Below are 16,984 nucleotides of genomic sequence, written 5' to 3' on the forward strand. Positions count from 1 at the left end.
AATATGTTCTGGGTTGATTCCTGGCTAAATTAAACCAACTAAGGATGCTGTAATACCCCCAAATCTACAGGGTCCTTCCCATCATTGTTCACTGTGAAAACTGCCCAGCGCACACTCACTCTCACTCTCTCTCTCTCACTCTCTCATAGCTGAAACAGGAGACCCAGTCTCCATGTTGCTGCCTTCTGTTGGTGTCAGAGGATAACCACCAACTTTTCTGTCAGGTAAGTTTTAAGGAATCTTTGAGCATTCAGCTTAAAAGGGGTCCACCTTTATAGAAGTGTCCAGGTGTGCTGAACTTCTGAGCAGTCATGTTCCCTACAAGAGCCACCCCTCTCCCTTCCTCCAGCCATATTCCTGCAGTCCTGCCTTATGGTGCACGCATGATCTCTTAGTCGTAAACTGCCCTGAGATACTCACAGTCAGGTTGATTATAGGATGGATTATGTTTATGGGTGGTTTAGGTATCCTCATCCATCTGCGACTGCACGTAGGCCATCAAGGGTGCTTGTAATTTGCCATAATCAACATGGACAGACAAAAGAGTGCAATCCTCTGTGAATGGGACATGGGGGGACAACTTGTGTTCTCCCACATGATCTGTCAGCATCTCTGAACAGCATCTCTGAACACAGCCAGGAGTGAACTCTCTTTCTTATTGGGGCAGGAAAGGCAGGCAACTGCCACACCTCTAGAGCATTTTGAAAAGTTTAAATAGAAGACTTCTTTATTTCACGTAGTCTTTCAAACATACCCAAACACCTTCTGTTTTATCTTTATGAAGACCAACAAATGAAAACCGAGCAAATAGCAGAGAGATTACAAGTCAGCCTGGGAGATCATCTTGTACAGGTCCCTTGCTGCATGCACGCCCCTCTCCCACTCTTCATCCCCTGATGGAAATGAACCTAAGTACACGTAACTGAAATGAACACAGATTCTTTCCATGCATACTGTACATGAGTGATTCATGGATCCTTTTGTTTTAAAAATTAAATTCTGTCTCGCCTCCATCACTCTCAAGATGCGCACTTGTTGCTTTCTTTGATTCCTTCTTTGTCTCGCGGTTCTATTCCTTGCAGGTTGTTGGAGATAAAGTGTTGGAAGAAGAGATCAGCTTCCCAGTGAGTTGTTAAATGTTGTCTGTTCACATATGCAGACCCTGGTTTCCAGCCTGTCAACCAATTTTGGGGAGGAGGGATGCATGGACAGGACAGACCTGATAGAGTTATGCGATACAAAGGATAGTCAAGACCTGGTGCCCTCCCCTGCCTGCCTCCCGTCTCAGTGGTGGTGCAGGCAGAAGCCCCCAGGTTCAGTACACAGCACCTCTCATTGGAGGATCTGTGGTTGCCTGGTTGGTAGACCCCTTTGCCTAGGAGAGGAGAGAACATTAGTCTGGGTGCAAGGCATGTGGTTATCTAAGGGGACTCCCTGATGGTGCTTTCAATCTGGGAGCCTACACTGGGCAGATGGAACCTCTTCGCTGGCTGGTCTGAAAAAAAATGCACCTGTCACCAACCCTGTCCTTTTTCAGAGGTAGGCTCTGACTGGCAGCCAGACCAAGGCTCTGCGGAGGAAAAGTGCCTGATTGGCAGGTGAGAGGGTTGTCAGTGAAGATGGAACAAAAGCCAGAACAGCCCCCCCCCCACAATGAAAGCACCAGGGAGGGCAGCTACTTTTTCATAAGGTGGGAACCAGCAAGAGCACACTGGCATTTACGCATGCAGGCACACATTTTATCTTAAAATGATACTCCAAAGGGGCGTATCTTTTTTATTTATTTGTTGGGCTGGTGTCCTGTCCTTCAGCAAATGGGTGTTTGTGGTGAAACAGCAGAAGAAGCTCCTCAAATGACTGCCTGAGGAAATAAAAAGCTCTTCACCCAGTTTTCAAAGCCTCCTGGCCCAATTTCCATGAAAAGAGTATGTCTTGCTACTTCAACATCTTTACTATTTCCTGTTCAGCACAGCTGGGGGATTAATGGTGAATTGCGCCTTAATTAGTCAACCTCTGTTCTCCAAGGGGAGAGGGACTCTACTGCTTTCTTTCCATTATTTACATACCTTTCTTTTCAAACAATGGATCTCTATCAGCAGGTGGTGATTCCAGAGGACAGCAAGGGCATTAAAAAGCAGGTCACAAACACATTCCCTCCCCCCCCCAGGTGACTCAAGTAGTAGATCACAGGCCTTGCACATGAGGTGTCCCAGTTTCCACCCCTGGCATCACCACTAAAAGGTTAGATAGGAAGTGATGACAAACCCCCCAGGCCATGGAGAGCTGCTCTAGATGCTGTAGGTGAAAGAACCCTTATTCTTCCCTCTGTACCCTGCTTCCATTCTTCTGTTATCTCTCTTATGTCATCTTGATTGCAAGCCCCTCAAGGAACCTGTCCGCTCATTCCTTGTAAAGCACCGTGGACACAGGTGACACAACAAACTTGATAAGATGATGCTGAGCTCTGTAGACCAATGGTCTCACTCAGGAGAAGGAGGCTTCCTCTGGCTTTGGGCAATCTCTGGACAGACAAGACATCTCATGTCTCTTTAGGCACCCTTGAAACTTGCAAGTTAGGGGGACAGCAAACTTCTGTGGCCTCTCTCAGTTGACCTTGGAGATTGCCTAATAGCCCAATTCCATCCCCTGCCACTCCATAGCGTGCAGTCATGCCAGCAGATCGCATATGCATGAAAGGGATGAGTTGAAAGGAATAAGAAGTCCAGCTTTTTTTACTTACCACTGCATAGGTCTTCTGGATGCTTATGGATCTCCTTGGACTCATGCCAGTTATTTTGCAGGCACTTGTCCAAGGAGAGGATGGGGGCAGGGGGTTAGAAAATTGGGGATGATCTGGCCTGCACTTTTGCTGCCAAGACCCGCCTCCTCCAGGCCACTCACTATCCCAGAATGCTCCCAGACCTTCCCCTCCCACTCCCACCACCAACATACTGACACTGGGGCAGCCCCTGGGAGCTGATGGGATACTCCCCACGCCATTTGCATGGGTTGTGCCTTGGCTCAATAGACAGCCAGCTTGATTGGTCCTCCAGATGGCTGAGCAGAGAGCAGATAATGACACACAGGACTTGGTGACAGCAGGAGGTTAAGTGATGTTTGTGCTCCAAAACCTTGTGGTGAGAACTTGGGAGCATCTGTCTCCTCGCTTTATGTGCAGTACATTATCTCCTCCAGCTGAAATATTCATAGCCCTCAGAAGTCCTCAGTGTGGTCCTGCATGGCTCGGTGATAAGGGTGTTGTCAGATGCTGAGTGCATACCAGTGGCAGTGTGCTGTACATAGCTATGCTCAAGTGGAACACAGTTGTTTCTGTTAAAGAACTCCAGGGCTGTGTCATTAATCAAAAGAAAAGGTGACGTTTGCATCCCTTGTGATAGGCCAGGCTTTGTTCAGCTCCCATTACAATGAGGTCCTTGGGAGAAAAACACACCAACAGCTGCTGAGTGGCCCAACTTTTCTTCCTCAAGGTTGTTGGCAACCTTCAGTCTCGAAAGACTCTGGTATTGCGCTCTGAAAGGTGGTTCTGGAACAGCGTCCAGTGTGGCTGAAGAGGCCGATTTGGGAGTGACAATCCCTTCCACACTGGGAGCAAGTGCAGTCTGTCCCTGGTCTGTCTCCCTGGCGATGGGCCTTCCTTCTTTGCCTCTTGGCCTCAGACTGTTGGCCAAGTGTCTCTTCAAACTGGGAAAGGCCATGCTGCACAGCCTGCCTCCAAGCGGGCCGCTCAGAGGCCAGGGTTTCCCACCTGTTGAGGTCCACTCCTAAGGCCTTCAGATCCCTCTTGCAGATGTCCTTGTATCGCAGCTGTGGTCTACCTGTAGGGCGCTTTCCTTGCACGAGTTTTCCATAGAGGAGATCCTTTGGGATCCGGCCATCATCCATTCTCACAACATGACCGAGCCAACGCAGGCGTCTCTGTTTCAGCAGTGCATACATGCTAGGGATTCCAGCATGTTCCAGGACTGTGTTGTTTGGAACTTTGTCCTGCCAGGTGATGCCTGGCAAAATAAAGGCATTTAAATCAATGATGTGCAACCCAGCCCAGCCCTGTGATCAACTTGGGGCCAACATCATCCCTGGACCAGTGAAGCTTCTGCCATTCTGGTGACTCAGAATTAAGGCTGTTCATGAAGATTGCGGCTTGGTTGCCCCTTTAAGCCTCTTGTTGGACACATTCAGTGTGGTGAGAGTGGGGGCTTTCTGCACCGCTGTTGTATAGTTACCCAGTGATGCTGGGATTCTGATCAAGTTTATTGGTGGCAAATATGCAACCAGGGCAGTGTGTTTATTCTTCTGGGGACGCAATCCTAACCCCTTATGTCAATGCTTTCCAGCACTGATATAAGGGCAGTGCAGCTCTGAGGTATGGGAACAAACCTTCCCTTACTTTGAGGAGGCCTCCGTGAGTGACACCCAACTGCAGGATGCAGCACATGTCCCATTGGCACCGCTATGCCAGTGCCGGAAAGTATTGACATAAGGGGTTAGGATTGCGCCCTGGGTTGATTTCCGCAGCTGCAAGTCTGTGGTCTTATGGATGTGGTATAACTGACCTAATTTCCAAGCCCATGTCTCAGGTCCTGTTGCCTGTCCCTCCCCATAACTCTCTTTCTTCCGCACAGTTGACAGTTGGGCACCTGGGCAAGGTTGTGGAAGAGAAGACATCAATCACTCTGCAAGACATCAGCCTGGTAGGTCAGCCCAAGTGCTTAGCGTGACTTGGCTGCTCTTTCTACAGGCCCTGGATCCCACCAGCATGCTGTGCTCTGTGTCTGGGGAGGGGGAGCACAGTGTCTCTGCTGCTGTCTCCTGAGTTAAACTCGAATGAGAGAGGCGTTTGGTGTGTTTCTGACCTTAGCAGGGTACTTTTTATCCAGCCCTTTTGTCCATTAAGGAAAGTAGACCATCCTGGAATGCTGTTTTCCAAGAGAAGCCGACGTAGATGGAAGGGGAGCACCAGTGGGGATACTCTGGGAGGATTTCCTGCTACAGGCAGGGGGTTGGAGTAGAAATTACATGAGTTAACTCAGTGAGCCAGGAAAACAGGACGCCACCAATGAGTCTTCATTCCGGTTGTGGTGCATATTGCAATGCTGCAAAGAACTCAGGCCTGCTACAACTGTAGCTGGCTCAGGAAATAGCTCTGTCAGTTAAAGGCAGTTGCAAGAAATTCACCCAGTACAATCCATTGACTCAGTGTGCAAAAACGGAAAGCGGAATTGAGTTTCCCTTTGATTGTATTGGGTTCAGAATGCTTCCACTTCCAGTAGTTCAGTAATTCTCCAAGCTCAGCCTTGTTTGTGATGACAGTTGCACCCAGCACAAAGGTTTGGGAGGCAGGTTTAAATGCGTGTCTCCTGCACTCCTTGAAGCAAAGAGCAATAAACAAAAGTAAAATGTTGTCTGTGTAACAAGTGCTTGGTGTGCTGACCTTACAGTCCTGTCATTGTGAGCTGTGACAGGTGCTCACAATGCTGCAGGAATTGCATTTTACAGTTTCACGCTACAAATGCACCAGTAGCCGAGCCACTTCCAACCACTCTGTTCAGTTAACTGTCACATCTGCCTTCTCCCTGACCTGCTTTCAGCCAAGATGCAGTGTTAATTGCAACACAATGTTACTCCAACCATCCATCTAACTGATGGCAAAGATGTCCTGAGCACTTCATTGAGGGCTCCTTAATTGGGCCTCGAGGCAGAACATTAAATAATGTTTAAACAGAGTAGATCCCAATTAGGGAGGAAGAGTGCTTTTGTTCTGCAGTCAACCACTGGGAGAGGATTTCAAGGCAAGGGAGTTTTCTTCAGCACTTGCTACTTGCAGATCAAGGCTAGATTTTATCTCACAAGATCCAGCTCACCCAAGGTGGCCTTGGAGAGCTGCGGCCTCTCTGGGAGCCCTTCTGGAGCATAGCTGGGCAAGGCAGAGAAGGAGCCACAAGTAAATATAGGTATGACTCGGCTGCTTCAGCCCAGACAGAAGAAGGCTCAGTGGGAAGATGCTGATGGTCTTCAAATACTTTTGAAAGAAAAAAGAGGGAAAAGCAGTTATTTGGCTTGTCCACCAAGGATAGGACAAGAAGCAACAGGTTTCCGCTGTGGGGAAGGACATTTAAAACATTGGGAATACAGCTGCTCACTGACAGTTGATTGATCATCATTAAACTGATCAATAAATTGATTCATTCAATTCAGATAAATTTGGATACGATCAAACCTTGCTGTAGGAAGTGTGAGAACAGCAAACACTCTCAAGCAGCCGGTCACTGTGAGGAGGCAAGGCTGGCTTGAATCTTTCCTTGACGTGCCTCAACCACTATAATGTCAAAAGGATGGCCTTAATGCACAGCCTCACAGGTGGATGGGGGGGGGGGGCTAGTTTTAAGCAATGGCATAAGCAGCGGGACATGTGTGCAAGCCTGTCATCCAGATGCAAAATGGGAAGATCGCACACCCTTATGGGACATAACCCTGGCTCTCCATGAACCTGTGTTTTGGCAGGTGGGTGGGAGGGAGGCTCGCCTGATGACGTGCTCTATCACACACCATTTCAGCACGTCAAGGAGAAGGCTGGGCTGAAACCCCCTTTCCTTGCCATGTTTGCTTTCTGTGTGCAGGAATTTGTGTGTGTGGAGGAGCATTCACTTGTGTGAGAAGCCTCAAGTGGTGCGCCGCTGTCACAGGCTTGCGTAGAGAGAGAAGTGCTGCAGGGCTGGTCTCACCTGGGTGCTCTGTTCTTTCTCTCCCTGCCAGGAAGAGCACAAGCAGCTGAACAGCATGCTGGGCTTTGAGGTGACAGCCATGCTGTGCGTCCCAGTCATCAGCAGGGCCACCTCCCAGGTGGTGGCCTTGGCCTGTGCCTTCAACAAGCTCGGAGGAGAGAGGTGAGTCATGGAGTCAAGCGGGATCACCCCCAGGACTGTCCTGGGATTCTCCCTCCTTCATAAAATTCAGGGTTGAAGATGCACACACTTGCTGTGATGAGGACCACCAAATCCCTGATATCTACATTTGGATGCATTTATTCCAGTGAATGGTTTTTTGGAAGAATGTGATAGTTGACATCAGGGCCTAGGAGAGGGGGTAAAGGGGGTAATTTGTACCTGGGCCCAGGGTCCAAAGGGGGGCCCAGGAACCAAAGGAGGGGGCCCAGAAATTTCCTGGGATCTTATGTTTTCCTATCGACTCAGACTTTTGTTGTCTGCATGGGATGCTGGGGACACTACTGATGCTGCTTGGGTTGGTAGTCCTGGGCTCCAAAGACTTTTCCAGCTGTCTTTACCCTCCCCTGTTTTGCCCCTCCCTTCCCCTATTCTGCTTGCATATCACCAACCTCCCCAGCTCTGTTTCGCCCCTCCCTCTTTGCAAAGGGGCCCAAAAGGAACCTGATAAAATTCCTCTGAGGCCCTGGTTGACATTCATCTGTGCTGGAAAGCATTTAACTGCTGGCAGTAGCACAGCTAGAGGGGGTGCAAAGCACTAAGTTTTGCACAGCATCTGCCTGTGGTCTGAGGGCCCTTCCCTCTCCCCTTCTGAGTCATGTCCCCTGGGAGTGATGCTGCCTCCTCCTCACACAGCATCCCTGGTCAGTAACTCAGTGCCCGCCCTGTCTAGTGAAATGGGGGTGCCTCTTGGCTCAGCCATGAGTTGCCCCACCAGATATGCTGGGGCTCACCCGCCTTTGTGACTTTGCCTCCTTCCTGCAGCTATACTGAAGTTGATGAACACAAGATCCAGCACTGCTTCTGCTACACCTCCACAGTGCTGACCAGCACGCTGGCCTTTCAAAAGGAGCAGAAGCTCAAGTGCGAGTGTCAGGTAAGGGACACCCAGGTGGGGCTGTGCCCCTGGGTGGGGGTCTACAGACTGCAGCAGAGGTCAGCCAAGCTTTTCAACATTTCCTAGTGGCTTTGCCACTGCCCACTGTGAAGGTCTTCAGGGCAGGCTAGGTGGCTTTTAGCAGCACATGGAGCCTTTGTCAACACAACATGTCTCTCCATTGCTGGGGACGGGGACTGTTGAAAAGTGGTGTATAAATATTCTTTATACTATAATAACATAGTCCAACACACATTTTGCTGTCTTAAAAGTTAGGCCTATTCCTGAATATATTTGGGGAGCTGATTCCAAAAATGGCATCAGTTTTGCCTTATCATGTCTAGTTTTGGAGCTACGGCTTAGCCTTGTTAGTGAATGGTTCAAGCAGCGAAGCTTGACTCATATAAACATCATAACTTAAATCATTCGTATAAAAACCGTTTATTTGTGTAAAACCACCAGAAGTTTTTGGGGAAAAAAGTTTTTCTGACCCTCAGTTTCACAGGCCTGTGTAAAAATAATGTGAAACTTGTGCTGGCTTCTCCAGCACCTCCCAGGTGAGGCGGTCCTCCAGGATGCAGATCATCTGAGAAGAACAACCAGAATTACTGGAGCGGTGGGGGAGGGAAGACAAACATGTGGGAGACTCACAATCCATTACGGGTTACAAGCCATGATGTGTATGTGCAACCTCCTGATTTTAGAAATGGGCGATGTCAGATGCCAGGGAGGGCACCAGGATGAGGTCTCTTGTTATCAGGTGTTAAGAACATAAGAACAGCCCCGCTGGATCAGGCCATAGGCCCATCTAGTCCAGCTTCCTGCATCTCACAGCGGCCCACCAAATGCCCCAGGGAGCACACCAGATAGCAAGAGACCTCATTCTGGCGCCCTCCCTTGCATCTGGCATAACCCATTTCTAAAATCAGGAGGTTGCACATACACATCATGGCTTGTACCCCATAATGGATTTTTCCTCCAGAAACTTGTCCAATCCCCTTTTAAAGGCGTCCAGGCCAGACACCATCTCCCTGGGGCATTTGTTGGGGCTGCTGTGAGATACAGGAAGCTGGACTAGATGGGCCTATGGCCTGATCTAGTGGGGCTGTTCTTATGTTCTCCCCCAACAGTAGCCAGCTGCTTCCCCACCAGTAGGTCATGGATTTTTTCCCCAAATACTAGAACTGGAAGACAAGGATGGGAGCCTGCCGGTCCCCTACTGAAGATGAATGGGATTGCTTCTGCAAATGTGCACCGTGCAGCCATCCCCTGTTCATATTCCTGCTGCCCGGGGAGGAATTATGTTGTCACATTTCAGCAAAAGGATTAGCTGGAAGTTCTGAGCAGGGATTTGATGATCTCTTGTTGTTTTGCTAAAACAAACGTAATAATAATAAAAAGCAAGTTTCTTTTGCTCAAAGGCTTCCAAAATGTTCCCGTGGGGAAGTGGCAGCTGGAACAGGGGAAAGGGGCCAGATCATTAACCCCCCCTATGGGGAAAAGTGACTGCCTTTCCCTGTTTCTGACAGCCCTGGCTATAGGCCTAAACAACCCCCTCCCCAGGCAGTTGAGATCTGGATTGTTAATCCCTGAAGTTCAAGGTGCAGGAGAAGGCAGCTGATGTGTGCCTATAAACGTGGGTTTGGAAAGAGTGTGTGTGTGTGTGTGTGTGTGTGTGTGTGTGTGAGAGAGAGAGAGAGAGAGAGAGAGAGAGAGAGAGAGAGAGAAAGAGGTGGAAGGTGCCATTTGAAGTGCAAAAGGGGCACACAAGTGGGTGGTGTCAAATCTTTCCCCACTGCCCCCTTGCCCAGCCCCCCCAGTCACTTCCCCCCCCCCGTGATGTTCTGTTAGAGTCCAAATGGGGGATGGCAGAGGCCTTGGAGAAGAGGGAAAGGCAATGGGCAGCAGCAAGATCCACACCCATCACATGCGTGGTCGGTCTGTGGAACTCCTTGCCACAGGATGTGGTGCTGGCGTCTAGCCTAGACGCCTTTAAAAGGGGATTGGACGAGTTTCTGGAGGAAAAATCCATTATGGGGTACAAGCCATGATGTGTATGCGCAACCTCCTGACTTTAGGAATGGGTTAAGTCAGAATGCCAGATGTAGGGGAGGGCACCAGGATGAGGTCTCTTGTTGTCTTGTGTGCTCCCTGGGGCATTTGGTGGGCCGCTGTGAGATACAGGAAGCTGGACTAGGTGGGCCTATGGCCTGATCCAGTGGGGCTGTTCTTATGTTCTTAACTACAATTCCCAGGAAGCCTTGCAGGTCTCTTGTTATCTGGTGTGCTCCCTGGGGCATTTGGTGGGCCGCTGTGAGATACAGGAAGCTGGACTAGGTGGGCCTATGGCCTGATCCAGTGGGGCTGTTCTTATGTTCTTATGTTCTTATGTTCTTATGCCAGAAAAAGCATGTGGAGGAGGAGGAGAAAAAAAGAATGGCTGAAATTTTGCTACTATAACGATGGCCACCAACTGAGAAGAGAATTAGACCCATTTGTGCGGAGGTCCACAGATCCCCATCAATAGCAGAACCTCTCTGGAGGCAGTCTAGCTGGGGATGCCTTCATGCCCTGTTGGTAGACTTGGCCATGATTGGAGTCAGGATGCCTGACTCCAGGTGGAGTGGCCTTGCCTGATCCAGCAGGGCTCTCCATAGACCAGGCCAGTGGTTCTCACACCTTTAGCACCGGGACCCACTTTTTAGAATGAGAATCTGTCAGGACCCGCTGGAAGTAATGTCATGACCAGAAGTGACATCATCAAGCAAGAAAATTTTTAATAATCCTAGGCTGCAGTCTTACCCACACTTACCCAGGAGTAAGTCCCATTTGCTATCATTGTTAAAAGAATATAACAGAGTAGCTTGTTAAAAGTACAGGTCTTTAACGTTTCCCCAAATGCAGTCACATACCATGGGAGCATCAAGTCTAATCTATTAAAAATAAAATATTGGCATGAATCGGGACCCACCTGAAATTGGCTCGTGATCCACCTAGTGGGTCCCGACCCCCAGTTTGAGGAGCACTGGACTAGGCAGACTTGCAGTGGACATGCCTGCTGTTCAGTCAATGGGTTACCCGTATTCAGATGACGTGTGTCTTGGGAGGGGGATTCAGCAGGAGAAGGATGTTTCCTAGAGGCATCTGACCAGCTCCTCTTGCCAGCAGGGCTCTCCTTTTATTCTTCAGCAGACTGATGTACAGAGAGTGGAGGTGGGATGCCTTTGCAGGTGTGGAGAGGAGCATCATAAAAATCTTGGGGAGGGAACTGGTGGGGACAGACGGCACTGGGGCTGAGGCTAATCCCTGGGGAAACTTCCTGCTGGTTAGAGCCAGCATTCAGCAAGGAAGTGATCTTGCCTGGGGAGGCTTCGGGATCTTTCTTGGACACTTTCATGGAAAGACTCTAGAGTGATCTTGTGCTGAATCTAGAGTCTGTGGGGCAGATTCAGGCTTCACGGCAATTGTGCCTGGACATCTCTTGGAAGAATTTTGAGTCTGTCGCTGATTCCTAGTTCTTTGGGGGAAAGCTATTGACTTGGAAACTGGGAGTAAAGGGGGACAGAAGTTTTCCCTGAAATTGCCCCAGAGGTCACTTTTTTACCTGCTTTACAGTGGTACTTCTTTCCCTGGGGGGTGGCAGGCAACAGGTTTTAGTTCCCTCAATATGGTTCTACATCAGGGGTGTCCATGCATTTTGGCAGGAGGGCCACATCATCTCTCTAACACTGTGTCGGGGAGCTGGGGGAAAAAAAGAATTAATTTATATTTAAAATTTGAATAAATGTACATAAATGAATTTATTAGAGATGGAACTTATACTGGTTGGCAACCTTCAGTCTCGAAAGACTATGATATAAGCCTACAGCACCCGGTATTCCCAGGCAGTCTCCCATCCAAGTACTAACCAGGCCTGACCCTGCTTAGCTGCAGGATGGAACTTATATGAATGAATGAAGGTCTTGCAGTAGCTCAAGGCCTATGAAAGGCCTTGCACAAAGCAAGGCCGGCCTTTCTTTCATTGCCACTGCTGCATCACAGATGTGAAACAGCAAGTAGTGGAGGGAGCCCTCGTCCCACAGCTCAGGTGAGAGGTCAAACAGTCACCCTCATGCTGAAAGTAGTTGCATTGGGCCAGCACTGGCTCCAGCAAGTTTCCAAAGGGCCAGAGTCTGGGAGCCCCCAAGTGCTACAAGTAGCCCCCGGGCTGGGCTTTGAGCACCCCTGTTCTACATTGATATGTCATGTTGTGGAGGGGAGACTTTGAGTAAAAACAATGGCAGCACCAGGAGGGAGGCTGTCAGTGTGTTCACCAGGACTTCTCCCTGAAAATCAGTGAGCAGACTGGGATGACAAGATTTGCAGGGAACATTTCAGTCCGGTGTTGTCATTGACGGCCAGCTGGATTTCTCCACCACCGCTCATAAACTCTGCTAGAACTAGGAGTGCTTCTGTGCCAACCATGCACACAAGGTGCCCTCTAGTGGCCGTGGGAAATATTGCTGGTAACAAAAAAACACTGATTTGCTCAACAGTCCCCACTTCCTCATCAAACTAGCCAACCAATGATCTGATTCTAATTTATTGCTGATACCTTCCTCTTGGAAACGGATTTGGTGTGAAGTGTTACTGGATCAACTGGAGGTCGGAGCTCCTCTGCCTTTAGAGGTCAGAAGTCTAACAGCAGCAACTTCTCCCATCACTGCAGCCTTTTGTTAAGGCAAAGCACAAAATGCTGAAATCAGATATATGACTCCAAGTGAACTGTTCATGTTCCAAGTCAATGCTGACTGTTTTTTTCAGTTATTCTCAACAGCTCTGGAGGGTTTTTTGGAGTGGGGGTAGATTTTAAAAATCCACTGTGCTTTCAAAAGAGTTTGAAAGTTTTCATTGTTAGCTACTTGCTTCCATTGCAAGGCTCTTTGGGATTCTTGCTGGGGTGGGGATAAGTGATATCACATAAGAACATAAGAACATCACCTTCTGGACTTGACTGACGGCCCAGTCCTATCCAACTTTCCCGCACTGCTACAGCTGCAATGCAGCCCTGAGGTAAGGGAACAAATGTTCCCATACCTGGAGGAGGCCTCTTTGACCGCTTCCCCAACACAGGAAGCAGTGCATACCCCAATGGCACAGCAGCACTAAGAAAAATTGGATAGGGTTGGGTCCTGAATGAATGGCAAGCTCAATACATTTCCCCTCCTTTTCCTTTTAGGCTCTCTTGCAAGTGGCCAAGAACCTCTTCACACATCTTGGTAGGTCCTTTCCTCCCCCTCTCCTCGTGGGAAGGGGGCAGTGGGCAGCTCAAGGGCGGGGGTGACGCATAGGGCTCTGGGTGAATCCTGGGTGACAGAATTAATCCTTCCCCTGTGAGCCCCTGTGGGCTGCTGGATAGGGAGTTGGGTGTGACATCCCACGTCAGACATGCTGTGTGATCTGGATCAAATCCCTTCCTCGCTGCCTCAGCTTCCTCCTGTGAAGTGAGTGAACTGAGACCTGAACTGAACCCAAATTGAGATGTGCTGGGGATTGCTTCTGAAGCGCTCCATCTCTGCATCCTGGCAGAACCCCTGAGGGGATGTGGAGGGCTGTGCTCTTGGTGGGCTCCTCCAGTTAGCTCTTAAACTTTCTCCCCCGGGAATTTGCCCAAGTCTCATTCTGTACATCTTCTGGAAGCTGCTTCCAGCGTTTCCATCCACACTAGCTGGTGGGTGGCCCATCACCCTCTTGGTACCTGCTCTGTTCCCTTGGGGTCCAATTTGCTGCCCATGCTGAGCTGAAGGAAGAGGGAGGGATAAACATGTTCAATAAAAGTCACCAACAAACTTCAGACAGGGGTGATGGGTGGCTGCCATCTCCCCCCCCACACACACACACACGTTGACAAGCCACTCCTAGGACCTGCTGCTCACCAGCTGTTTTTCCCGTCTCACAGATGACGTGTCGGTGCTGCTACAAGAGATCATCACAGAGGCCCGGAATCTCAGCAACGCAGAAATGTGAGCCGCCCAAAGTTCTCAGGTTCCCCTCCCAGCTGAAGCCCATCGAAGGCAAAGACCTTGCATGCAAATCCCTCTTGGGGACCCCAGAGACCCAGTGGCCAGATCCCAGGGCAGACTTGGCCCACTCTGACTCCACTGCTCACTCTGAGGGCAGGCACCTCCAGTGGGAGGGGGGGCCAATCCTTGGCGTAGACCTGTGGACTTCTGCTTCCCTTGCTGCCCCCCATCATGGGCTTTGGGAGGATTTGGAGAAACCCGGGCAGAGGCTTCTCTGCTGTCACTAAACAAGCATGGTCCCTCTTTGCTTGGAGCACTGTGACCAGAGTGGGGGCAAAATGCAACATGGCTGCTGCATTTGTAGGCAGCAAAATTGGAGGCCTCATTTCAGGGATGTTTGGGGGTGTGGGGCAACGTTCCTCAGTTGGGAGGTATTCCTGCCAGCAGTTGGCAGTTGCCTTTCTCTTAGCCCAGAACCCCCATAGCATATGCTGACGTCACATGCACCCATCTGCCTCGAGTCAAGTGCCAAGTAAATGGAGCTCTCCCTCCCAACAGCCCCGTGTCTAGTTGGCAGTGCTGGGCAATTACTGCAGAAGCTGCCATGTATGGCTCTTCTTCCACTTCCTCTGCATCCTGATGGCAGGCAGGCAGAGGTTCCAATCCAGGCAAGCCGACTGGGGTCAGCATCAGTGCCTGGAAGGAGCGAGTGGGCGTGGGATGGGGCAGTGAGTGCTGCCACTTCAGTGTAAGTGAAGGCTTGACCTGTGTCTCAAAGGCCCAGAACTGCACCTGGCTCACATTGGGGCCCTAGGGCCAGAGCAGAGGGGCTTAAGACTGGGAAGGTGAGGGGCAGCTCTCTTCCTGTGTGGCAGTCCTTCAACTCAGACACTGAGCTGGAGAATAAAAAGCAGAAGGTGTCAGGTCACCATCACTTTCATGGTTGTTGCACCGCCTCCCCCCCAGCAATTCTTGATAATACTAGGTGAAATAGTAATAAATTTGTGAATGCCTTTGAGCATGTGCAGAGTCCACTTGGCCCATGTCATCCCTCATTTTAAAATTAGTATTTGGCAGGGGAGTCTAGGCCAAAGGGCATTCCATTTTTGAGAGATGCATGTATCTTCTTCTTTAAACCTCCAGCTCACCTTGGGATGGGGCTGTTGCTCTCTTGCAGATGTTCTGTTTTCCTGCTGGACAGACCCAGCCATGAACTGGTGGCCAAGGTTTTTGATGGGGGTGTCGTGGATGATGAGGTAAGAACCCCTGGAAAGAGGAAACACCAAAGCAGGTGGGGGGGTAGAGGCACATGCCCAGTATAGGTAAACACCATGGACAGAACACCATGGACAGTTCCCATTGGCCCGTTGCCAAAAGGTCCTTGAAAGGCTGGGAAGGGTACAAAACAGAGCAACCGGAACAGATCTGCGCAGAAGGAATGCATAGAATCTGCTGCTATAAGCAGTGGCCGCCTTTGAAGGGGACACCCAAAAAACCCCAAGAGCCCTTGGAACAAATCTGCTCACCCACTTTTACTGAGAATAAATATCTGAGCAGGAAAGGGCCCTTGTTCCGGGAAGTCCTGGGAAGCAGGACTCGATGGGTGCTCAGTCTTACCCAGCAAAGTTCTCTACCAGTAGTGTAGACTGGGGGGGGTGCAGTAAGTACTGCATACCAAGTAAGGGGCCCTTCCCATTTGCCATCAGAGCCATTCCAGGCACAAATGGCAACATGCAGTGTGTGTTGCTGCCACTCGCAGGAATGACTGATGGTAAGTGGGAGGGGCCACTTAAATGGCACATCGTAACTCCTGCAGTACTTACCGCACCACCACCACCACCACCCCCGGCTAAGCTACTGCTATCCACATCTTCTTTTGGTCTGTACAGTGCATGGCTGGTATATCCTGTTGAATGAGACATGGAAGGGTGCAAAACTCCAGTGTTTTCTATGGGGCACCAACCTTCAGAATCCCAGCTTGACAGATCCAATTTCAGAGCGCTTGATGTTATATATTTCAACAGTGAATTCAAATTGGAAATATGTGACCTTGACCTGGGGATTCTCAGATTCCTTTCAGCTCAATTATCTTCAGCACACGCCTGGTAATGATGTTGGCCAAGGGTGCCTGCCAGATTCAGTATTTGTTCCTCTCCACCCCCACCTCCCAAGGCTGTTGAATCCAAGCAAGACCCATTACGAATGATGTGAATGGAATCAGGAGCGTTTTGCACCCATCCTTTTCGAGAACGTGCATGTTGGGGGACTTTGACACTCACATCATTTTTTCTCCCACTGTTTTCAGTCAATTTGAGTTTCCACCACCAAGCTGTTGTTGGGGTGTCTGCCAGGGACATACAGTGGGTGGGGAGGCAAGCAAGGCAGAGCCTCCTCACCAGAGTCCTTCGAAAAGCCTTGTGAGCCTCCCCACTGGAGTCCTTCCACCACCATGCGGTGCCCTTCCACCGCTCTGCACATGGGTTGTGAGTTCTTGGGTGCCTCACACAGCAGCGGCACTTTTTGAGGGACTCTGGTGGGGAGGCTGTGACTCACCTGCCTCCTTACCCACCACATGTCCCTGGTGTCTTCTGGCTTCTGTCTCTTTTTATTCTGGAGAGCTTTCTCCACTGTCAGTCTTAGGTGTCTCCAAGTTCTGGGCAGGGAAGGAGCCCTGGAGATACAGCAAATGCTTTGCCTGCAGCATTTCTAGGTGTGATCCTGGACCGCACCAGTTAACAGCATTTCAGGTAGCAGAGCTGGGAAAGAGAGGAGACAGTTCTGGACTAGTGGACCAAGGGGGAGATGGGACAGTATGAGACACCTTTTTGTGACGCCCAGCCAGTGTCTCGCACGCACTTGATGTCTTGTGTGTTGTACACCTTTCTCTACTACAGAGCTATGAAATCCGGATACCAGCAGATCAGGGCATAGCAGGTCATGTGGCCACCACGGGGAAGATCCTGAACATCAAGGATGCATACTCGCATCCCCTCTTCTATCGAGGTGTGGACGACAGCACCGGCTTCCATACCAGGAACATCCTTTGCTTCCCCATCAAGGATGAGAATCAGGGTAAGGAGACCCAGCAACTCAGCAGGGGAATAGGCAGGAGTGGAGCGAGGGGCTGAGGAGAAAGCTGGGTG

General features: G+C 50.0%; 1 protein-coding gene across 1 annotated transcript in view; it reads left to right on the forward strand.

Moving 5' to 3' along the window:
- The window catches only part of PDE2A (phosphodiesterase 2A), a 294,371-nt gene that overhangs the window by 258,373 nt on the left and 19,014 nt on the right, over positions 1-16,984 (forward strand). The window contains exons 10-18 of the mRNA XM_066619415.1: positions 150-224; positions 1,083-1,124; positions 4,644-4,712; positions 6,775-6,905; positions 7,728-7,839; positions 13,058-13,097; positions 13,778-13,841; positions 15,019-15,097; positions 16,736-16,913. Coding sequence (XP_066475512.1) covers positions 150-224; positions 1,083-1,124; positions 4,644-4,712; positions 6,775-6,905; positions 7,728-7,839; positions 13,058-13,097; positions 13,778-13,841; positions 15,019-15,097; positions 16,736-16,913 — 790 coding nt within the window. The remainder of the gene's footprint in view (positions 1-149; positions 225-1,082; positions 1,125-4,643; positions 4,713-6,774; positions 6,906-7,727; positions 7,840-13,057; positions 13,098-13,777; positions 13,842-15,018; positions 15,098-16,735; positions 16,914-16,984) is intronic.

This window comes from Tiliqua scincoides, chromosome 3 (genome assembly GCF_035046505.1).
Source record: "Tiliqua scincoides isolate rTilSci1 chromosome 3, rTilSci1.hap2, whole genome shotgun sequence".
In the NCBI taxonomy this organism is placed as follows: Eukaryota; Metazoa; Chordata; class Lepidosauria; order Squamata; family Scincidae; genus Tiliqua; species Tiliqua scincoides.